Source organism: Nothoprocta perdicaria, unplaced genomic scaffold (assembly GCF_003342845.1).
Source record: "Nothoprocta perdicaria isolate Ctin4 unplaced genomic scaffold, notPer1 scaffold_55, whole genome shotgun sequence".
Classification (NCBI taxonomy): Eukaryota; Metazoa; Chordata; class Aves; order Tinamiformes; family Tinamidae; genus Nothoprocta; species Nothoprocta perdicaria.
In genome coordinates, this window is record NW_020455810.1 from 3,207,679 (window position 1) to 3,233,011 (window position 25,333).

The 25,333-nt window shown below is 36.9% G+C and overlaps 1 protein-coding gene across 1 annotated transcript in view; it reads left to right on the forward strand.

Annotated features, from left to right (window-relative positions):
• SEMA5A (semaphorin 5A) overlaps positions 1–25,333 on the forward strand; it is a 246,129-nt gene that overhangs the window by 82,138 nt on the left and 138,658 nt on the right. The window contains exons 4-5 of the mRNA XM_026048536.1: positions 4,036–4,135; positions 12,548–12,593. Coding sequence (XP_025904321.1) covers positions 4,036–4,135; positions 12,548–12,593 — 146 coding nt within the window. The remainder of the gene's footprint in view (positions 1–4,035; positions 4,136–12,547; positions 12,594–25,333) is intronic.

Here is a 25,333-nt window from a genome sequence, read left to right on the forward strand (position 1 = left end):
TTTTTTTTTTTTTTTTTTTTGTCTTTTTGATTAATGCAGTAGTTTGAGTCCCTTTGTTGTACTAAAAATCCATGAAAAAGGAACCAGGCGCACATTCGCGGACTGCAGCTCATCTTTGGTTGAGTACAAATGTCCTATATATGTGTGTAAGAGAAATGGAAGAGTTTTTGCTGTGTTTGCTACATTAAATGGAGTTGGTTTTTAAAAAATTGCTTGTCTTGTATTATTCTGAAAAGACATTTCTAGTGTTTTCTCCATGAAACCCCTTTCTGGCTTGCTTTGCAATGCAAACTTGGGTTGGTAGAGGACAGGGTTAGTTCAAAAGAAGTAGAGGTGTATAAAGAGCTTGTACTTGTGTGGGTTTATCCTCTGTGAAGGAGAAGTAGAACATATTGGCTGCAGTGGAGTTTTGTGGCATCACAGCCCCAGCCCCTTTTGGATAAGTAGAGGTGAAATGCGATCAGTTTTAGATAAGGTACAGCTGTTCTTTGACTGGATTTTCTTAAGGGAATTCTTTGTTTTTGGACAGTATTTGTTCATGTTTCTGCTATTACCTCTAGTTGTAATGTCTTTCTCCTTTCACCCACTGGGAGTCAACGACTTGTGCTGCAAGGGCTAGACTGGTGAAAGGAAATAAATAAATAAAAATAATATTCAAAAGCACATAGAGAAAAGTTGATTGCAAAAAAAACAATTTAAGAAAGGCTCTCTGATGTGCCTTTCTCACTCTTTTTTTTTTCTTTTTTTTTCTTTCTCTTTTTTTTTTTTGCTAACACAAAACAATAGTTGTTTTCATGAAGTTGTTTTGAGCAAATTTCTGATTCATTGCAGTGTTTATTTAATAACGGGAAGCTTCAAAGGAAAAATTAACAATTGCATTCATAGTGATGCCAGTGATGCACGGAAGCCATTCACAACATCTTCAGCCGACTCAATAGAGATTGCTGGGGTTAGGGAGGCTGGCACCAGAGCTGAAGTAATGGGCTTGGTGAACCGCAGCAGACACTTCTGCCTTGTCTTTTGCCTTTGAAGATGACCATGAGGATTGCACGAATAAAAGATCTAAACAGCGCTAGAAGTGTTACACAACTTTAGGAAGGCTGGAATTACTGCTTTGTCCTCAGATTAGATAGGTTTGATTATAAAATCCCTTTGGCACGTGCTAGAAAACTTTAGTTTGCCTCGGCTCAGCTTAGTGAATTTGTGGTACCGATGCCACCCAGAGACATCTGCTAATATTGCAAAGCCGGTAGTTTTAAACAGTAGCATTTCTCTACTAACAGTTCCTTCAAGAAGATGGATATATGGCCCATATATTTAATTTAATGCTCACTATTTGCACAAAAGGACACTATGGTATAAGTTGCTTTATATCTGCTTGCAAGCACTGATGAAAGTTTTAATCTCTCTGTTAATTTGTGAATGCAACTGGGAGCTCTTTGTACTCATATTTAACATTGTTCTTCACCGTGTCAGATCACTTCTGCACTCAGCTGTAAACATACCACTCTGTCAAATTGTTTTTCTCTTTACTTGTCTTTGAAGGGCTGAATGATGAAGCCAAGTTTAGAGACAATTTCGTTTCGTTTGCAAAGAAATGTAGAAGTCAGCAACCCTTGGCAATGTGAACCAAACAAACCATGGCCTGTTGGGTAGACATTAACTGTAAAGTAAGATTGGGACAACTTTCATCATTTGAACAAGTCCTCTGTTCAGCTTTGATCATTAACCCCTTTGCTTATAAAGCTGTTTTGGAGACTGTCCTGACCTTTAGGGCGAGAGGAGTGGGCTTCACTGTGTTTGATTTGCCATAGCTTTACGAGCCGTAGCAAACTTTTGTTTCCCATTAAAACTAAGCTAATCAAAATAAAAAAACAACCAGACCCTGAAATCGCTGCATAATTCACAGCATGCGAGAAGACAACCCTGGATTTCTCAGAATATCCAGCTCTTTCAATATTCATATCTCTTAAGTCCATCAGAAAGCATGCATTTTATTTCAGGAATGCTTTTGACTTGTAGCAGATTTTACTCGTATATAAATGATTTTTCTTTATTTACTTATAATTGATTGATATACATAATGGTTGTTTTGAAAGGGCCCAGGTTGGAGTCCACTTACTGTCATGATTGCATATATAGAGCAATAAAGCTTTTGCATGGAGAACTTGAAGTCTGAGGCTGATGCCTGCAAAATGGTGCATGTTTAACATCAAATGAAAACAAACCCTAAAACCATCACCAGAATGAAGCTCTGCCTGAGCAAGTGTTTTCACCACTGAGAGTAAGAAGAGAGAGGTGATGGAAAGTATTTGAGTGCGTTACGGTAGCTGGAAGCAGGGAAAGGGGAGGGGGACACCAGTGCTAGGAGATCTGGAGCAGGAAAGTGGGGGGACTGGTGCAGTTTGTCATCCACTTTGCTGGGATCAGCAGGCTGCACAACTAGGCTATATATCAGCAGGCTGCAAAATTAACTTGCACATTTACTTTGGGGACTAATGCAGTATATAAAATCTATAGCCATGTTATCTTATAAAGCATGTCATGTTGCATCTGCCAAAAAAACATTAATTAAGTGAAGCTATTATTACTCATTACGTAACCTTGAGTTTTAAATCAAAGAAAAACTTTTGGTAGACCTTTATTAGCTTCTTATTCATCTCTGACTCTAAGGAGATAATTCTTACCAAAACTGAAATATTATGTTTCGCTTACAGCTCTTCAGCTATATTTTACTGTTTAGATAGTAATAAATCTGAAATTATTCTGTTAATTTAGTTCCTTAAGTTTTCAGTAGTGTAACTCAAAACAATTTCACCACTATGCTTTATTCTTACACTTAGTAGGCTTTGTTTGGATGTGCTTTTTTCCTTGCTTTTAGAAGATATTTTCCTTTACAGAAATGTCACAAAAGGTATAACTTCATTCCATAGGATCTTACTGTCGTGAGCCATGCAATGCCATTGTAAGAGACAGAGTTGGCTGTTTCAGAGTGTTTGCCGCAAAGAATAACAGTTGTTCTTGCTGTCCTTTGTCCTCCCTGAACCTGTTCCTTCTTGATCCTAAGCAAGACAAATACCAAATACAGCCAAACACAAGTGATTCGTACTTTGGAGGAGGAGAGAGGATCTGATTTCAGAGAGGTTTCTCAGCAGGTCCCTCATGACCCTCTGGCTCTCCAGTCCGGATGTGCTCTGACCCAATGGGCATTTTCCAACCTCTCCCCACAATGATGGGGAATTTACAGCTAGGAAAACCAACAGTGAACTCGGATACCAGACTCTCCCGGGCATGCGCAGACAGACATCCTAGGCTGGGGATTGTCCACATCCGTATAGGCTCTCGTTAAATATGCAGATTTTGCTTTTCTGACATCCACGTGGTTGCACTGCAAGGATCCATCTGTTCTCCCAAAGCAAATGCTGCTGCAGCTTCTGCACAGCATGTCTAAGGTGGCTCCTGAATATGTTTCTCACAGTGAAATAACATTTTTCACCTTGACTCTCTCCTTGGAAACAGATAATCTATTTCTGCTAAAACTTAAATATTTAAGAACAAATCTCCCTGGAACAAGCACCAGACATGGATTATTTCAATGCAGACATTCGCAATATAAAAAATATTCAAGTGAATAGTGAATATTTTGAATATAAAAAATATTCAAGTGAAATGAATCTGGTCTTATTTGGTTATCTACCAGTGATCCGTTATACTCTTGTTTTCCTTACCTAAGGGGAAAAAAAAAAAAAAAAAAAAAAACCCAACACATCTAGTTTATAAATAAAAAACAAAATGTTGACATTTCAGTCATTTATTGGGTGCTGTTTTTTATGATATTATAGGACAGATTATGTGTTATGGTGGTAAAAGGCTCTGTGTTCCCTAAGAGGACCATACTGAGAAAACTCAGCTCCATGATATCTACAAATGTGCTATTGGCTACTTGATATCTGCAAATGTGCTATTGGCTAACTATGAAATTTATGGTAAATGTTTACAGTATCAACTATATTACTTTTTCATTTCTTTTTTTAGAAATTGCCCCTTGGCTATACATGTTCAGATCAGAAGATGCTGTAGACTTCTCACAATTAACATTTGATCCAAGACAAAAAGAACTTATTGCTGGAGCAAGGTAAGAAAAGCATTTTCATGCTATGCCAAATCAAGTTTTGTGCTTTGTAGACAAGTGGTATTGAGCTAGATTGTACCGCCAATTTACTCTCAGGTGACTCCCTGGCCTTCCAGACCCACTGGACTGAAAGTTGTTTCCACTTATTTCTCTTATTCCTAACCAAAGTTACAAGAGAAAGACCTGGTTTCCAGAAGCCTACTAAGCTAAACCCTGCTCCTCCTGTTTTTAGGAGGACTGCCCTGGGGTGCTCTCAGGCTTTCAGGTGGACAGAAGAGCAAGGCAGATGCTCTGTGACAACATAAATTTTGTAACAGATGCAAATTTGACTGCTTAAAGCCACTCTTCTTCTAGGGTGATCCTAATAAATAGTTAGGGCAGAACCACAGAACTAGATAGTGACAAATACATGTAATTTTGATACAGTAAGACAGACTTTTGCTATTAGTCATAATTTGCAAACTGCCTTGGATGTGAAGAGTAAAGCTGTGCCAGGCTTTAAACATGATTTTGCTTTTTCCTTCTCTCTGCATATAAAGTATAGTAAATCTTTCTAGATGACAAAATATTTTAACTAAGCTTAGTATTGAAATCTTTGTTTTTGTCTGTTTAATTTACAAATTTCCAGTCATTTGATATTTATTTATTTTTATTCACCCTGGAGTGAACTTCTGTTTCCTGCTTTGGTTTGGAGCTGAAAATGAAGTTCAAATTATAGAGTTAGAAAATGTAACTTCCTTGGTAACTGTGTGTATGGTGCCCTGAAACAGGGATATACTGTTTATCCATGTTTGTTTGCTCTGCTGTGAGTCACCAAACAACACCTTAAGATGCTTCCATCTGAAGAGCCACTAGAAGAAGTCACTTCTGTCCTTATCCTCAAATGTTCTTTCATAAAATAGTGTGTTAATTCTTACGCACATATGAAGTTTTTTAGTATGCAGTTATTTCTCTTGCATTATTCCAACAAATTAAGCTCCTATTACCTTCCTGTGTCCTTGTGCTAACACTTCAGAAAAGCGAGTAGGTATGCATAAAGTGATCTTACTAAGAAAAGCTGCAAATTCCTGTTCAGTTGTGAAAATAACTGTAGTCTCTCAAAACGTGTTGCCTTTGTCTACCTGATCATGCAGTAGCCATGTGGCACACAGTGAAGCTACAAATACATGGTACTCTACCCTGCAAAGAGAAGCACTGCTGTTACAGTTCCCTTGTCCAGCAACCAAACAGGACTGGGGCACGATGTTCTGTCTGTAATCTTCTGCTTCCTCCTCTTCTGGGGGAAGAAGTTAGGTTAAAAAGAGAAAGAATATTTAGGTAGCTGGGAATGAATAAGCAACTTGGCCACGTGCACAGTAGCTGCCTGTAAATCCATCATCTGCCAGTAGCTCTCTAAGTTACACAGTAGTGTTGTCAAAAACAAAACACATGTTTGCCATAGTTAAATTATTCAAGAAGCACTGAGTTTGGGAACTGCTGGTGCAAATAAAACAAAAACAGAACTCTTTTTGAGGAGGCAATCTCTAAATATTGAAGGGGACACTATGCTGTACTACTTGCTGTATCAGGTAAAAAACAAAAAAGGTCCCTTCTGGTCCTATATTGCTAAAATTTCTCTTGATTTTCCAGTTTTGGAAATAATGTTCATCTGTGGATATATAAAGATAGCTTTTGTATTTATTACTGATTTTTTACATAGGGCAATATATCACTTCCTATGAATCTGTACCATTAGAATTTGTGCTGAGCATTATTTTAGTATCACATGTGACCTGGCAGATAAAGTGAGTGATTTCTCCTAGGGTATTCAATTCTTTTCTTTAAAAACAAAACAAAACAAAACAAAAAACATATGGCTAGACAGTATTTACTTCTATAATTAAGTGGCATCAGCAAAGGATTAGGGCATTAGCTCCTCAGTTAAGCTCAAGGAAATGAGAAGCTGTTTTTGTGTCTCATTCTGAAAATACTCAGAAGAATATTCCTGCATGTGGTTTTAATGTACCCAGTAGAGTAATCGTTAACATTTTTGATTAGATGCTCCATTGTGAAATGACTGCAAGCATGAAAGTTCATGGGATTGCCCAAGAGCAACCTTACCTTTTTTTTTCTCCCCCTCAGTGGAGTAATTTTGCATATTTCTTCCAATGTTTTCCTCTTTTCCCCACCAAAAGGTCATTTTAATGGAGAAAGATGAGTTCAAGGGGAGGAAGCAGCAGTCTTTCCATTGCCTTGGCAAAGTATGCTTTGCCATTTCTTCTTATTCTGTGATAATGTGCACGAAATTGCTACCAACTGTTTTTTATAATCCAAATAAAAGGTACAGGGAGTTTTCCGGCCATTTGGAGGTAAATCAGTCAGCTAGAAGGGCTCAAATTTAGTCAGTCAGGACAGAAAGGTTGCTGAAATGCAAAATAATTAGTTAGGTTTAGTTTCCTCTGTTTCTTTTCTCTGTGTGCAGGTGTGTGTATAACTTCTTAATTTCTCTCTCTTTTTTCTTAATGGTTCTATTCAGACTATGCAAGAAACTTTATATCTGAAGTGGCTTGTGTGTTTAAAGGGATAATTAAGTAGCCCTCCTCCTGCCAAGCCTCTTCTGCTTGAAACTATGAGCTGGTAGGAGTCTAGCTGGAGCTTGTTCTTTAACTGTGGTAATTTAGTTATTATAATTCAAGCTGAGTTTTCAAAATACATACTTTCTTATCAGAAATGGGTCTTAAATCTATTCTTCCACATTTTTTAAACTGAATGCTATATAATATTATATATCTAGACATATCTTAGGCTATTTTTTTACACACAGCACCATAACACTGTCATTCTCTTGTAAATTCTCCTGGAAGTTAATTAAGCTTGCTTGGAGGATTTCAGCTTGCTTTGAGGTAGCTTATTGCTGGAGGCTCTCCTTATCTGCCTGATGAAGGGCTGCAGCAGTATACCCTTGCTCTTAATTAGGTGTGTGTTTGGGAACGCTTATTTGAACCATTACCACTGGCTGCCATAATAATGAAAAGACAAATTGAAGGATTCATTAAGGGTTGTTTGAGAATCTCTTTAATAAAGGGCTATCTAACTGTGCAGGTTTGCCTCTCCCTGTTGCCTGCTCTCAGCAGAACAACCTGAGAGCTTCTTGTAAATGAGGTGCTCTGAGCACTGCATATTGGGAGAATATTTGGGCACCACAAATGTGTTGGTATATACTTGGAATATGCATCTGACTTTTACCCCTCATTTAATGCTCGGTTCAGGGTAGTCAATGTCTGTCCTTCTAGTAATTGATTTGATCTTATCTAAGGTATTATTTCTTGTTAAATCTAAGAGAAATCACCAGTTTTCTTCAAAAAGGAATGTTTTTTATTTCTCCCCATTCTGCCTCCCTTTCTTACCTTCTCCTAACACGCTTACATTTAGTACTTCTCCTGCCTTTTTTTCTCCCTACCCCACTGTGCAATTTCCTCTCCTTTTCACCACCTCTGGCAGTATTTGCTTGCTTTCTTTTGCTGAGTCAATATTATTTTAATATTTTATTTAGTGGAAGTGGCATGATGCATGACCAGAGAAACTTCTGAGCTTATGCAGGCTTATAGGAGTGAGTACATGGCTGGCAGAGGAGGAGGGTTATGGCAGAGGTAAAGGGGACCTACCTGTTTTGTCAGAGTGAAGTGATACTTCAGTGCAAGTCATCTTCAAAAATCATATTGAAAGAACGGTATTGTGAAGGCATCAGTCTTAATTTAATTAAGTCTTTGACCTAACGTGTATACCCTTCATCTATGCTAGTCCGAGTGTGTATTTTGACTGCAGACTATTGCAATTGGAGCCTTCCTTTGGTTCTTTGTAAGACTGTGTTCTCATATATTCTACAAGCCTCTTCCTTCTGCAGTGGATACCTGACTGACTGTGTTGCTGACCACTGCATGCACAGTGAGCTGGTCTACTTCTGCCTGCCCTCCTGGTACAGAACTTTACATTTCACTTTTGTGGAGGATTTTTCTTCATTTAATTTAAACATAACCAGAAGATTATTTAAATCTTTGCATATTTAACAGTGAATACAACCATAAGAGTTATTTTATGGCGGTTTGGTGGTCTAACTGTCTTTTGCAATAAAAGATGTGTATGTTGCATATACCTATCCAGCTCTTTTCATACTTGCTGTGACTGAATAATGCTTTATTTCAGAAGGCAAGACCAGTTTGGGTCCTCAGGAAGTAATAGGAATCATGCAATTAAAGACTTGTTAGAGTTCATAAGTAGAAATAGCTTCAAATAAAGCTATGTCAGTTTTCTTACTTGCACTCTATAAACTTTTCTAGTTGAGATTCTTTTTCAAATCTGTGCTTAATGTAACAGTACTTATTGTTGTGTCCATTTTTTGTGTTTGTGTTTCAATCCATATCTTTTCCTATATAAGAAATGGTATCTGCATCCATATTCACACTCAGAGACCTTAAAACAGAAAGAACAGTTTGGATTACATCTTTGACTCATCGACCCAATTTTCACTGGGTCTGTAGTTTTCACTGGGTCTATAACTTACTCTATATAATGAGTTGTAACTCATAAGATTGATATTTTATTCTTATTTATATTTATTTTAGTATTATACTGATGTCTGTGCTTGTAGTTACCTGAAAGAATGCAGGATCCTTTGTCTCATACTCTTAGTTGTGTTTTCTTCTCATTATCCTGTCCTTCTGCATGCAGATTTATGTAACATATTTGCTTACCTCGTTCATTAAGTACCAAATGGAAGCAATTTTACCAATTACAGCCAGTGCTGAATCAGTTTAGTTTCAGCATGCATTATATTTATCTTGCTTTTATCATCACCATATTTGGACACAAATCATGTCTACATGCTAAGAAGTCTGTGTTTATGCTTCAAAAAGATACTTGGTAATTTTTATTTGACATCAGTTGATTTTAAAGCCTAAGGGAAGTAAAACTAAAGAAAATAGATGGAGAGAAAAGGCCTTAGAAAATGAAACTATTATTATACTTCTAGATTGAAACGTAATCCTGCTAGTTTTACTGAAGTGGATATAATTAGATAGGAACATCTCTGATTGCTTTCCAAGAGCTTGTTTGCAGCTTTTCCCTTGGCAATAGTCATGTATTAAGAATCCCTCTATACCGTCCAGTTCTGCAATTTTGCAGTGTATTGCAGTATTTTAATACTTTTTATAATGCCTTAAACCTGTTTTTTCTTCTCTTTCCATATTGTTTCTTTTCTTGATAACTTTATGAAACTCGGGGAGGGGGGGAAAGATGCACTATTTTGGTTATCAACAACCCCAGAGAACTGAGAATCATAGAATGCCGAAGGTTGGAAGGGACCTCAGAGGTCATCGAGTCCAACCCCCCTGCTCATGCAGGGTCACCTAGAGCACGTGGCACAGGGCTGCATCCAAGCGGGTTTTAAAGATCTCCAAAGAAGGAGACTCCACAACCTCTCTGGGCAACCTGTTCCAGTGCTTTGTCACCCTCACAGTGAAGAAATGCTTCCTTAAGTTCCTGTGGAACTTCCGATGCTTCAGTTTGAAGCCATTTCCTCTAGTCCTATCCCTGCTCACCACTGAAAAGAGGCTGCCCCCCTCCTCCTCACTGCCTCCCTTGAGGTATTTATACACGCTGATCAGGTCCCCCCTCAGCCTCCTCTTCTCCAGGCTGAACAGACCCAGCTCTCTCAGCCTTTGCTCATAGGGCAGATGTTCCAGGCCCCTGATCATCCTGGTAGCCCTGCGCTGGACTCTCTCCATCAGCTCCACATCCCTCTTGTACTGGGGAGCCCAGAACTGGACGCAGTACTCCAGATGTGGCCTCACCAGGGCTGAGTAGAGGGGGATGATCACTTCCCTCGACCTGCTGGAGACGCTCTTCTTAATGCACCCCAGGATCCCGTTGGCCTTCTTGGCCACCAGGGCACACTGCTGCCTCATGGTCAACTTGTCGTCCACCATGACACCCAGGTCCCTCTCTGCGGGACTGCTCTCCAGCAGGTCCACGCCTAATCTGTACTGGTGTCCAGGGGTGTCCAGAAGTGTGTATTAGTGTCAAGTGTTGGCTTACTCACATGGATATACGTATTTTAGTCTCCTTAACACTTACATGGTCAATATTTGTAGTTCCAGGCATAATTTCTAATTATAGGGATATTTCACAGGCAAGAAGTATTGTGCTCTCCTACTTAGGGAGTAATTCTTACTCTGTGGAATCAAAAACCTCCAGCTTCTGCTTTTCTTCAGGATAGTACAATTTTATCTATTTATTCATTTGGAATTTTTGCTGTTTGAGACAATAGGCCAAAATGATGCAAGAAGGAAACACTGTGAAAAGTCCTTATGAGTAATGAGACATTCTGTGTTAAAATGCCACGTTAGGGATAAATGTTCAATAGAGATCTTGAGAGGAAGTGCATGCAGGGACAGGCATGGCCCTGTAGCAAGCCCTGATCTGGGGACTGAAAGTGTGAGATGCAGTCAGTGATGGCTGATGTAGAGTATTCACAAAGGGAAGATTAGTCTTCGTGTTCATGTTCACTGCTGAATATGTCTGGGGAGGACAAATTTTGCAAATTTTTTATATTTGTCCTTGCAGAGGTAGTGTGGTTGTAGTAGGTTAGAGCAAATGCATCGTTTTCTGACTTTCACCAAGAGTCTTTCAAATTAATGTGTTTTTAGTGTGTTGGTGGAGTTCTTGGTAAGCACTGTTCTACCATGTTTAGGGGCCTTATTTGCCCTCTGAGATCTCTCCGTAGCTTATACGTGGGCACTTTACTGATTTCTCTTTGGTTGCCTCATGCTAGTAACAAATGCCCTGCCATTTGTTATTAGCTTTCTCATGAAAATGAGAAATGAGAGATGAATACAATTTTCCCCTCATGTTTTGAATGAGTAACCCTCGGTGGTAAATAGGAAAGATTGACCTGATTCTGGGAAATAGATATCTATATTCTAAACTAAATATATAAATACACATATGTACACTACAGAGTCCATCAATAAAGCTATCTGTGAGACTGCATGTGTTTCTGGAAGAAAAAAAAAAAAAAAAGGTTTAAGAAAGTTAATTTTCATTGTTCAGTCGCAGGCTCATATTTTTAAATCTCATTAAAATATTTAATACAGATGTAAAATAGAGGTCCTGACCATCTGTGCCTATTAACGATACCTGATGTCTCTTTGGAAAGAAATAGGATTATTGATTCCAAAAATCTGACCTCATTTCAATTTAACTTATAGAAGTCACATGAATGTAATGTTGCAGATGATCTTCAGATATTTAAATGTAATGTTTACATTTCATTATTGCTTTATTAACAATGTGTACTTGTTTTGTTGGAATGAATTTGTTGTTTGTAAAGTTTTAGAGATTTGTTATGAATAGATTAAAATGGAAGTCATTTTTATATTTTCATCTTTCAAAAATGGCTTTTCATGGTCATTTATAAAACTTAATAATTCTGCACTGGTGTTGGAAACGGCAGAATATGATCAAAGATAAGGGAGAGAGGACTGAAGAAATTTGTGTGTTAAACTATGAAGAACAAATAATAAGTGATGAGAAGAAAAGCTGATGTAAGGAGAGGATAAGTTGAAGAAAGAAGCCAGTGAGCTTCAGGAATAGGGAAATGGAGCATGTAGACCTGCCACAAAGGAGAACCTGTGGCAAGGAGATAAGGAACCAGTCAAATGTATTCAAAATTGGTGTCCTGCTTATTTGTTTTCAAGAGGATCATGAATGGATATCATGGGCACTACTAGCAAAACTGATTTATCTGAACAAACAAAACTTTACAGCTACATCAACTAGATATACACAGAAAAATTGGAGGAGTTGTGACAGCACTCATATATATATATAAGCCAAAGAAAAATGATCTCAGCTTCTCGTCAGTCAGGCACACTTGCCCTGTTAAATGTGGCTTTCCCAGGGCTCCACACAGAGGGACTTGCTGTCCCTCCATGGTACTGGGATTCATTGCTTCAAACTTGGCATACAGTCTATCTGTGGGTGCTCATTGCACTGGGGCCCTGTTGGTCTAGGGAGAAGCAGGTGGTTTTATTCCATGCGACATCTTGCTCTTATTTGAACATCTGACATTGTCCAGGTGATTCTGCCTAAGCAGCGTGGATTTCCTTCCATTGAGTCTAAAGGAGGACTGGAGAGACTGACATAAAAGTACATGTGTGAAGTATAAATATGTTCTTTTTTTTTTTTTTTTTTCCCTTTCATGTAAATCCAGTCCTTCAATCAGAAGTTTTGAAAATTGCCTTAGTCCGGGGGCTGTGTACTGAAAAATTTCAAGTCCTGACTGCCAGGCATATTTTTATTGCTTTTGCCTTTTATACTCATAAATTATGTTTTTATTTAACCACTAGTAACAATTACTTTTTTTTTTTTTTAACCCAGAAACTACCTCTTCAGGTTGCAGCTTGAGGATCTCTCACTAATACAGGTATGTTTGCTATTAATTTTCCTAGTTCCTGTGCATGCTGTAGGTTAAGCTGGTGTTTTAAAGCAGATAATCAGGATATTCACAAGCTTCCTAAATACGACTGTTTATGTGGTTTTGTCCTCTTTGCTTTCCTTTACTTTGCAACTGATATCCATTTAAATTCCACGTTAGCCCTTCTCCCAGCAATGCAGACTAGATGTTACCTTGCTTTTTGCTGTGATTTCACTAGAGTGAATTTCTATGAAGAGAAGGTTGGAAAAAGGGTCTTATCCTGTTAGAGGAATGATCTAACTTATTATCGTGTACTTTGTTAAAGCTGTCTTCAGAAATGTATTATTATTTTAGAGAAAATAAGTCATTTTTTAAAATAATTGTAAATAGAAATTCATTCACACCTGCTAAAGGAGAATAAGGCAAATGAAAAAGCAGCTTTTGATGAAATACATAGTATGAGTGCAGGTATCAGAATCCAAGTGTTGTGTTTAAGGTAGCTAATTTGGTTAAACTTGTTAAAGGTAGAAAGATGAAATGTGGAGCTTTTTAGAGGTGACCAAGGGTGACCAAGAATGCCAGGATGATTTACTTTATCTTGAACTTCATATTACATCTACACTAAGTTTGTTATCTGTAATCAGTCTTATCTTCCCCTGCTGTTCTGATCTGAATGTTGTTTGCTGCTTGAGTTTTGTTGGATTTCTTTTTTTCTTTTTCTTTTTTTTTCTTTGTGTTGGCATAATTTTTAACCTACATCAACATTTTGTGTTTTTGTCTCTAAGAGTTCTTTTACTAAATTGAATTAAGTTGGCTAATTAAGTTATGGAAATAGAAAATCTGAATAAAATAGAAATTCATGTTTTTTTTTGTTGTCCTTTTATTTTTTTTCCTGCTAGTTTAAAATCTTTATATTTGAGGCTTTAGCTTTTATACCACAAAGTAACTCTCTACAGTTGAATATAGAAAAGTAAAATACATTCAGGTAAATCTATCTTTCAGGTACTCAAAACACCTATAACTTATACATGTTAAGCTTCAGTCATGCTTGAAGACTTCGCTCACCTCCTGAGATTGCTAGGAAGATCTGGGGTTGATTCATAATTTACCAAAATGGCAATTTTGATAAATAGCCAATTTTGTTGCTTATGCTTGAAGCTGAACACTTTGAATATTATTCATCAAGAGTTCAGAACGTCTGCCTGCACCTTATCTGACCCATCCCGATATATCTGATGCTCTGACAGAAGCTTTTGGTTACGTTGTAGAGATGCTTGCTGACTGGATGCATTCAGTGCATGTATGTGATACTGTGTTGTAGTGCCAATTCAGAGCAAACTTCCTAGCTTTCCTCTGTGGGCTAGGTATTAATAGCTTGAGGTCACTAAAGAGAAGAGGAATCTATGATTATGGACATTTGTCATTACTTTGACTTAAACCAAAAACCTCATCAATCAGCAAAAGCCATGAGACATTATAATGTTGATGTTAACACTAGGTTTTAATCCTCTGAACATGCAGAACCCTTTAAACAGACTGTCTGTCTTAAGTTAACTTTTGGTAACTTATTCTGTCAGACAAGGCTGACACACTGCTGCTTTGTCTCTGTATCTTCAAACCCTTTTCCTTAGGGGAAGGCCTTTGCAGAGGCTGAATTTCTAAATCAAAACCACAGCGTGACTTTTTTCTTTTTTTCCCTCCTAGCAGCAATGCATCTTTGCTATCCCTGCTCCAAGTTTCCAAATTTTCCTCCTTCTTTTCATACTGTTACATTTCCTTCATATTTGTCCTTCACAGATTGTTTCGTTCTCTGTTTCTCTCTTGTTGCTTCTGTTAGAGTGCTCCAGGGTATGAGTTCTTGCAGACTGGTAAATGTGCCTGTTAGGGCAGCTCCAAAACATCTGGGAGATAATTACAGTGTGTGTCTTGTTTTAAGGAACCCATGATGTCAGGTGTGTTCCTTAGGACTCTCAAGCCTGATAAACAGCATGTTCAGATCTTCTTTCTTAAAGAAATCATAACTATTCCTGTGGAAACTAAGTATTTAACACTTGCCAGCAACAAACCTGAATCCCATCTAAAGCCAAGACTGTTTTAGCTAATAATTCACCAAGTTTTACATGCCTTTCAGATAATTTTTGCTGTATCAAGTTAGTTTACATTTCATAATCGTAGCTTATAATGCCAGTCCTTAGTATAATAAAATTTAATTCCCTCAGGAATTAAAAAGTTGAAATTCTTTTAATTGGATTTTTGAACCTTTCAGGCATATGAAATTTAACTTATTCACATAGGGTGAAAAATTATTTTAGAAATGAAAAGCAGTATTTGCATAGGCAAATGATTATAAGATTAGTGGGTATAGAATTTACTACTTTAGTGCTTAAAGGTTAACAATGTTTTGAAGCTGGAAATCTTTCAAACCTGAAACTCTGTAACTGTTGAGGGAAAAATGAAGAGTGAAGCAAAAATTGTGTAAACTCCTTGAAGAATAAAATGGTAGAATTTCACAGGAGAAAAAGTATGCTGCAATTTACTTTGCTCGTTTAATTTACGTAGCTCATTAATACCATATGTGCTAGTTAAGTGACTGAGGACTTTGACATTCTCTGTAGCATCAGAAGAATTTTTCTTCTAGTATTCCTTCACACAGTTGTTCATGATAGCAAAAAAAAAAAATCACTCTAGGTTTTCTGCTTATGTTGCTCACTATGCTTATTTTGTGGGAACTTTGCAAAACAAACAAACAAAAACCCCAAACCATGCAGCTGTTTAGCAAGCTAATAAAACTGTTTTCACATCTGTGAGAAAAAGGTACATAGTAAAGAGCTAGCAGTAGGAAGTTTTGCCTGTGTAGTAATAATAACACAAAAGGGCTGGAGACCATGCAGTCCATAGATCTGTTGTTAAATTATTTTAGAAAATTGCCTAAGTTCTATAATTGTTTCATGTCTAAAGGAGGAAAAGTGCTGCCTCTCCCTGCTGCTGCACAGCAGATGCTGCCACTGTGGAAGCAAAGATGAATGTTGGAATTTGCAGCCTGCTTGTGCAGATTTTTAATCAGGCATTTGCAACTGTTTATTTTATTTATATTGATTGTTTGTTATTTAGCTTGATTCATTAACACAATCTTGGTTACTTATAGTACATTTCCTGAATGGGAAAGCCTAAAATTTGATTTCAACAATAGACTCACCACTGTTGTATGCCCCATTCACACTGCTGAAATATCCATTGGAATATGTCCTTAGGTTGCTCACATGGTGCAGTTATAAATAAATAAAAAAAAAAAAGCTTCATGTTAGAAATAACAAACTGTGTAATCCAAAGAATAAATTCAAAATGATTCACAAAGCAGCTTTGTCTTGTGTTTCCAATTTTCCTTATGCATTTTAAAGACAGAAGAACAATTTCATAAATAAAGCATTAATTTGTAATAGAAAATCTATCCAAAATGGAATAACGTATAATAATGACAACTAAACAAAAAAAAAGTCTAAGATGTGCATATGCCCTACTTTCTACAAATACGTACCTGGAAAATATTATTTGAAACATAAAGTAAGCCCCTTTCTAATAGAAACAAGCAAGCGTTGTCTCACAGAAAAAGTGCAGAGCAGATATTTATTTGTGAAAAGGGTGCTGTTCCCATCAGTACAGTGAATGGAAATGCCCAGTGAGAGTGGTGGCAAGTGTGTTACCACATTGCGTCAGGCAGGATGTGTATCTAAACGTGAAGTGGGGCTCTTTAGTGAGCCATCCTTGCCCATTGTGGATACATCAAGGTTGTCATCCAACGTGCCGTGGCTCTGGGCGCTGTACTTTATAGGAAAATCCTTTGGTTTGAGTAAGCAAGTTTAATGTGATAGTTTTTGAGTGTCTCAGTGATTTCTTTTGTGTAGGGGAATAAAGAATAATAAAAACAGTCAAAGCCTTTTAATCTCATGCTGGAGAAATGTATGAGTCAACTTGTTCAAAACTGACTGTTGCAACAATGAGAGTAGGGTGATTATAGATTAGGAGAGAAGCCCTCCCTGGGCTATAGTTGTCGAAGAACAAATATTTTATACCCATCATTAAAAAATAGTAGGCTTAGAGACTCCTTTTTTGTTATTATGGAAGCCTTGAGTTTGCATGCTTAGGAAGTCATTTACTTTTGTGAGTTTTGTTCTGTTGCTATCCACCTCGGATGAGTAATCAGTTAAAAAATAAAAAACCCACATAGCCCAAGAGTAAAGCTAGATTCCCTAAAATCTCTCATGTGTCTCTTAAAATACAAAAGCAAAAGCTAAGCAGTATTCTTTAAGTAAAAAGATTTTTTTTTCTTTTTAAATCCTTCTGAAAAGTTATTTCTAGACAATGAATAGATTAACTTGGAGCTTAGGTATTAGGCAGAGGATGGCTGTGATGAGTGTGACATTTTTTTTTTCCAAATGCTTGGAAAAGAGTGCTTCTGAATTCATAGGTTTGCTTGTGTTTACCTGCCTGAGCTTTGAGCCGTTTGCTGCAGCACCTATGAAGAGATTACTCGTGTCCACGAGGAAAGGATGCATGTGCCCTTAACAAAGCCTGAACAACTGAGAGGGCCTTTCTTCTCCAGATCTTCCAACTGTGGAGCCTAATCAGTGTCTGAAATGTCAGGGCTTGGATCTAGACCTTTTGCATCCTCTCTTGTACAGACAGAAGTCTCCTGAGAGTTTATGTTCCTGGTACAAAATAGAGGGAAACTAATTTCACAACTGAGATCATGTACAAATAAATATATCCTGAAGTCACCCAAGCTCTCTGTTTTTGCAATGCCTGTGACATCTCTGTCATAGACATAACAAAAAATGGTGAGAAGTCATCATGTAGAGACCAAAACATAAAGTCTTTAAGTTATGGTGATTTTGAGATGAGTTTGCTTTGAATAATAATTAAAGAAAAATCCATAATAATCAATAATAAGTTTAAAGATAAAGAAATTTAATCATTAAATTTTGATTTGCCAAGCAGTAGAAGCCAGTAAATGGCATCTTGATGTTTTTTCTGAAACTGAAATTTATTTTTTTGCTTTGTGTATTACTTGACGTTGTCAGTTGTGGTCACAGTTGTCTGATCTGTAAAATACATGGGAGAAACCTGATGAATCATCATTTTATCTTGGAGTAAAACAAACTGTGCATCAAGTCAGATGTAAGAAAAACTTTATCTGATTCCACACTTGAAAGCCTAAGGAAATGAAAGCTATCCTTAATTCTTGACACACTTAGGTTGACAGTGATGAAATCGAAGTATACTGAGATTTAAAATTCTAATTAGGATTCGTAAAGAGAAATATCAGATTGGACCCTGTTGTACCTGGAAGCTGTGTAAGAGTGAAGGGAGAGTGGATGCTCCTCCTTATATAGGCTTCCTTCCTTCTTTCTCACAAGGGGTCATCAGCTACCAAAATGGTTAGTCCTTCTGTGTGGGTCCTTCTCCTTGGATGAAAAATGAATGAGCAGCAAGATGTTTCACAGAAGAGATTTATCCTATGTCAAAACACTGGAGGGTTTGTAAAAGTGGGCTTCTGATCCTGTTAGGATTTCCGTGAACTCTTCCTTGACAACTTGGAAGTAGAAAGAGCAAAAAACTACTTGTAAACCTGTTTTCTGAAAAAGTAGGTGAGCAAGTTGCAGGGTGAAGAAAAGGGAATAGAACAGGCAGATATATGGGGGATGACAGATGGAACCTCTGGTTAGGCTCAAAGGGGCAAGCGAAATCCCAAAAGGTGCCTGAACTCATGCCTTTCATACAGTTTCAGTGCCAAATCTGTGCAATGATCCTTAGGCAATCAGGATTAGGCAATCAGGATTCTGGACAATGGCTGAAAAGCTAGAGTGAGTCCTTTGTGACAGATAGGGATAAACCTAATGACTAGTCATCAGTCCTTAATTTCATCTAAGTCTAAGCTTTCCCCAAATGAGCTCTTCTATGTGTGTCTAGAAAGGGTTTACTCAAGCTGGGAAAAATATACTGGCTCACAGAAATCATAAATTTCAATCTGTTTTGTGTCTGTGGTGAAACAGATTGCTAACCAACAGTGCTACGTACTGGATGACAAATATGTATTGAATCTGCCTCTGTTCATAGACTTTACCTATGCGGTAATATGGAAGATTTCTCCTATTCTAAAACTATCTTTGGCCATGTTTGGCCACATTCAGATTTGCTCCTGGTTCTGAATATTCTTCCCATCTGTGGGATTTTCAGCCTACAGGGGAATATTTATATATGCTACATATTAGTTTTTTCTTCCATTACAAAGCTGTATTCTATGCAGAGTGCATATAAGAAGGTAAGTGGGATATATTGCTCCTGATCAACCTTTCTTGTTATTCTTTTACCATTGACATCTAAATATTTGGGAGGTTTTGGTCTCCAGAATGTCTATTTCTCTAACCTTTGGAAATGCTGAAATTTTTCATTAAATTTAGAAAGAATCTAAGTGACACCAAGGAATCCTAGCAAAAGGGGCAGGACTTTGCTGCTGCCTTGGCTTATTTGTGTGTGTCAGGATTTTGGGTGAGAGTGGAAGAAAACAGAAAAAGAAGACAAGGCAGAGATATTATCGTGTGTCCTTTATTTTTTGTAATTGTCATTGTGGCAGCACTGAAATATAAGGACAAGTGCATTTCTAAGCAAATGAGACTGAACACATTCTATAAGAGCTTAGCTTTTTATTTTATGTGTTATCGTCTTTATACCTCTGCATGCTAGGCTGCATTTTTCATTTTCTTTACAATAATTTTCTCTTCTGGTAACAGAAAAAAATAGATAGTGGAATTTTTCACTTCTACTACAGAAGACCTTTTTTCTTTAAATATCAAATATTTTGTAGAGTTCTAATATAAAGGGGAAGCCTGGATTGCCTGAATGCATAACATGAATGCACTTGTTCTCTTGAGAGAGAGATGAAAAGATATATGCATTTTAAAGGGTTTTTTTTTTTTTTTTATGTAGATTTTACAGTGGTAATTTAGCTCTTTTTGATGGAGATATTGCTAACTTTTCCTGATACGTGTAGTAGTAAACCAGGCTGTGTTATATGCACTAAAAGTAATGATTTCTGAAGTTACTCTTAGTGGAAAAGTCTGTTCCAAGGAAAGCTGCTTTAATGTTTACAAACCTCCATATGAAACCACGTTGTTTGGTTTCACTTGCAACAACTAATCTGAGTGCAACCAGAGTTTATATGTCAGGCTCATTCAAAGAATAGGCTTAAAGACACATCTGTTCAGTTACCAGTACTGCAGATGTCCAGTCAACAATTCTGCTAGCCTTTCAGGTAATTTTACATACAGGAGATATGTTGAGCTTGCACCTCTATGTTAGTAGTCATCGTTACCTAGCCTATGGACAATGTATGGTTCTTAGCATCCCTTGCCATTTCTTGTTAACCCATGAAATTCCCTCACATTTTTTTCTCTGTAGAACTTTTCTTTTGGCATCTATCATTTTACCCTTCGCAGATGGTACTACAATATGATGCTTCTGCTGTCAAGTCTGGGAGTTATAAATCATGTCCAAATATGGAAATTGTTTTCTTTATTAAAACTGAAAACTACATATGCTTTGAAATGTCTAGTGTTAGAACATAGGTATGAGATTTCTATATTAAAATATTGGTTCATATGTTATTTTGGATTTATTTTAAAGCAAACAAACTGAAAACATGCTGTATTTAAATGATGTCTCAATATCATAAGGAGCTATGTTATTTCTTTTAATTGCAATTAGGTATTTGGTTCATGGCTAAGATTACTTGTTTTAGATGACAGCTTGATATAACGGGCATTTAGCAGCTACACTTGCTCAGTGCCTCGATCTAACGGCCACGTCAAATTATTTGTAGGTACCTGGCCCCAGAATGAAGCTTGGTGTCCTAGGTTAGGTACTGAGACTGTGCCCAGTGTATTGGGATAGCTAGCTAGCCAAGAATAGGATCCACAGGCATCTGAATTCTGAACTTTGTAATGCAGCTCATGAGGAGTACTGAGGATACAGCAAAGCATAAAATATCATTTTTTAAAGCATCTGTATGCAATTTTATTTTAGAGATTTTGTCCATATTGCCTGCATGCTTCCATAGTGCGTAAATTGCATTTGAAAGGTGTATCAAAAAAAACCTTTCACAGTTTCTAAAGGAGGTTAACAGTATGAAGTTAAAGATTATAACCACTAATGAGCTTTCTTAAGCAAGACTTCATTGCTGACTGAATATAGGCTGCACTATTATGTAATTAACCTCATTATAGTCTTGTACATCTTTGTTTGCTTTTTTATTTTTATTTGCTTTCCCTTTTCTCTTTCTGGATTTACTACTAGTTTCCCAAGTCACTAATTATGGATTTTCCGTATTCTAGTGTTTGGAATTCTAGTTTTTGGAATTCTAGTTTTGTTCTCTAAATCTGTAATAATTCATGGTGTGGTGGTTGTTGGTAAACTAACTTGCCAGTTAAACAAAATAGGAAAATAAGAACAGATAATTATAAAGATTTTGGAAAAAAAAAAAAAAAAAAAAAAAAAAAAAAAAAAAAAAATTTTTAAAAAAAAAAAAAAAAAAAAAAAAAAAAGGAGTGTGTATACTTGGACCTAATCATATTTTTGATCTATTTATAGTAATTGAAATAACCAATAACATGCATATAACTCAAAGAAGTCTTGCATCACAGAAAGGTTGCTGTTTTCAGGAAACTCTAGAAAGCCCCAGGCCCAAGCCCCTTGCTCAGCCAAGCAACACGTTACCCTTGACCATTATCCAGACGACTTTAGAATAGTTATTCTAAACTATTAAACATCCTGTAAAAGGATGGAGACTCCACAATATCTCTGGGAAACCTCTTCCAGTACTGTCACCCTCACTGTGAAAAAGTGTTTTTTTACATTCATGTGAAGTTTCCTGTGTTGTTAGTTTGCCTCTGGTGCTGTCACTGGTCATCAAAGAAAGGAGTTTGTCTTCTTTATGCTCTGTCTTTGATTATTTGTACACATAATAAGTTTGTCATAAAGGAACCTGAATAGAAGTTAATATTTCTATTTGCATTTGTGTCTACTTTCATTTATGAGAAGTTACTTTCTTGATGAGTGGCACTAGGCTTTCCAAGAGTATAGTCACTGTTGGAATAATCAGAAATATTGTCAATCCCAAACTTTCCTACTCCTACCGCATCCAGGATAAATCAATGGTTGGAAATTTAATTTTAGTAATATTTGCATATGAATTAAGTTTTATATCGTCAAGCACATATGCAATGCATTTTGCAATGGCATTTTTCTGACCTTAATTGGGCTTCAGATTTTATTACTAGAGCTTTAATAAAATACCAGGAGAGCTCTATGGAAACAATAAAGCATTAATTGCATAGCAGATAAAAATGTGCCGTTGTGTATTTAACAGGACTGCTCTATGCTTGCTTTCCCAGACTTTTCTTACATGGCCTTCAACAGTGAAGCTCATAGAACTCCTGAGAAAATAAAGCCCAAAGAGTTGAACTTTTAAAGCCTTGCATGTGCATAGACAAAAACAGAGTGGAAAATTGAATGTGCTAATGTGTTTGTGGACAATAGCCATCATATTTTGGCTATTGTTTTCCGTAATAAAGTTACACAAGCAATTTGTTATACTTATTTGCTGTATTTTAGGAGTTAAATCCATCTCTTAAAGAAGATACAAAATAGCAGTAAGACCAACCCCTGACTTCCTTGATATGAAGTCAAGGAAGGAGGGCAGGAGAGAGAGGACATCTCAGCTGACAAGAGTTGTTGACAACAGTTCCTTGGGAGGAGGTTGCTTTGTAGTTGACAGAGAATGACGGAGTGATGCCAATAAGGCTCTATGAATATCAAAGTGATTTTACACAAATGAAGTGTAAAACCAGACAGAACAATAAGAAAAAAAAAAAAAAAAAAGCCACGCAAGCCCTGTTTCTGCTAAAAGCAGAATTTTATACAGTTATTGTTACTGTTTGCTGTGACAGTGTAAAACATTTTAAACTCCTCAAACACATTTATTTCAAAAGGACTGTAAAATGAATATTATAATTGAGAGTTAAGCCTAAGTAATTAATTTCCTGCAAATGGAATATGAAAGCAAAATAGCCTTGTCAGCCTAAGTTGCTGTTTGCTCTATCTGCAGATATTCCCCTTCGTAGTTATCTGACTTGGTTACTTCATACCTTGCAATGAAAAGGTTTAGTAACAATAGGTGATAATGCCTCACTTATCTCCAGGAAAGTATTTTGTTGTAGGCTTAATATTTTGTATGTGTTGCTGGCTTTATATCACTTGTAAAGGATTATTTTGGCTGTGTGCACAGTGCTCTGAGGGGCAACCATCTGCATTAAAACATGAGATCTGAATTAAGATGGTAAAGCGTATTGCTTCGGTTGTGGTGCTTTATGCATATCCCAAAATATTTTACCAGGAAGTGTCTGTCATACATGTGAGCTGAGAGACTAATGCCCTGATGACATTTTTAGTCTTTGTGTTGATGCAGAACAAAATCTGTAGATGAAGCATATATATGCAATATATATATGCAGCCTTAAGAAGGAAAGCTTTTATGAAAGTGTTTTAGGTATTTAACAGCTAAAATTTCCCTTTGTCATTGAAAAGCCATGAAATTAAAAGTTAAAGTTGAAAGAAAAATTCAAATAGAAGGATAATTTCATTTTAGAATCAGTATGACCAAAATCAGTTTTGTTCTTTAACTCTGTGCTTTTCAAGCTTTGACGTCTTCGTCCTTTTGCATATTTTTATCTTCTTTCTTCTCTATAGAGCTATAGGTTATTTGATAAATACAGAAACTATTACATTGGATTGTGCCTCCAGAGTGAAAGATCAAATACCCAGAAATTTTGTTCTATTTGATTCTCTCACTATGAAAGAATGACACTGCGACCCACTGCTTTTGACAAAAAGCCACTGTCACTTTCTGATGCTGACAAAGGATTAATCTTCAGTGAATCAAATGGCAAATAGAATTTTCTTGAGAGAAAATGTCTTAATACTTGAAAGGTACAAGCATAATGTATATACTGTGTGTCTAATAATACTATAACATCAGTCAGAAGGTCCTCAAGGTCAACAAAATTACTTGGATCTCTTCTTTTGTATTGCTTATTTTTGCAACCTTCAGGTGTCACAGAATATGTGATTTTATCAGAGTTTTCCCATTTCCATAGTTTTAGAAAGCAGTATGTTAATGGGGTCTTAATGGATCTACATTGCCAAGTGATTTTTTTCACAAAATCCCCCCTCACCTTTCTGTTTCTCTTCATGTAAAAATGTGTACGTGTGTGTGTGTGTGTGTGTATGTATGCAGAAGTGTATGCAAGTACCCTTTGCAGATCTTCTCACAGAAGAGAAAATTGTTTTTTTTAGCTTGGTTTTGTGTTTTCCATTTGGTATAGTTGTGGGCCCTGGAAGTCAGTGTATTATAGAGAAGAACTGCCAGAGTATCGAAGGATCACATCTGATAAATCTTTTTTATTTTTTTTCTATGTAGAAATTCTTCCTTTTTTAACTGAACCTCATTGGTTTCCTCTGCTTTGGAAGAAGGTCGTTTTTCTGCAAGTTCAGTTTAGTTTTGTTTACAGAAAATACACAAAAGGCCTGAGGACAGTGATACTCAAATAGTTAGAGACAGTTTTGTTGGTATTAAACTTTGTTCTATTCATCCCTCATCCCAGAAACCTAGCTGCTTCTCAAGACAAAGATAGTAATATATCTTGAGCCATGCAGTGACTTTTTGGCTTAATTTGTCTCAGGTGTATTTGTCCGCTTTGTCCGCTTGTGTAGACACATGCCACAGTCCTCACTGTATTTTCATTGTCACGCTACTAGAAAATCCCTTGGACTTATCCCTTGGTCTGTTTGTAACAAATCCTCTGTCAATATTTTGCTTTATAGTGCAGGTCTCCTGCTTTAAAGAGGATGTTTGATTTTATTTGTCTGTTTTGTCTTCCTTTAGCCTGAAGGAAAAGTTGCTGTCATGATAAAGACTTCCATCATGCTGTTATATAAAGGAGAAACTAATGCTATATCTCCCCAAGTAGACATTAAGCAAATATTGGTCTTGTCATCTCCAAATTTTCTAAAACTTTATTAACAGCTCTGATCAAACAAAGCTGAGCATGATGAAAAGCCAGTTTCTAAAATGTGTATTATCCTTTTAGCTTAACAGTTGTTCTTTATTTCCTGCAAGCAGTAAATAGAAGTGTATTCTCCCTTTTAGCTGTGCAGAAGCAGTAGTATTTATCAGGCTTTCCCAGTGCTGCATTTATATGTGCAACATCGAACGCAATGGGACTCCTGGAGCCCTGCTGGGAGAACCAGCCTGCCAGAAAATCCCTGCTGCTTCCAAGTAACCAGCTGAGGAAAAGGACCAAGAGGCTGCTGGTAAATTTAAAAAAAAAAAAAAAAAAAAAAAAAAAAAAAAGGCACAGATTGAATCTGGTTTATGGGTTTATGTAGCAAACAAGCGAAACAGATGAGAGAGCTTTAGTCAGCCTAGCCTAGGAAATGGAGTTCTGAGAGATAAAATCTGAGAAGAAAAGAGGATTAAAACCAGTGCTTTCTTCGGGAAGAACAGCTGGTCTGGCTGAAAACATTGCAGTAAATGTGACCGTTTCAGAATGGAGACACTGCCAGCGTGTCTCTGGAGGTCAGCCAACAGCAAAAGACACAAGAGAAGGACCTCTGCCCCCCACGCCATCATCGTGGCA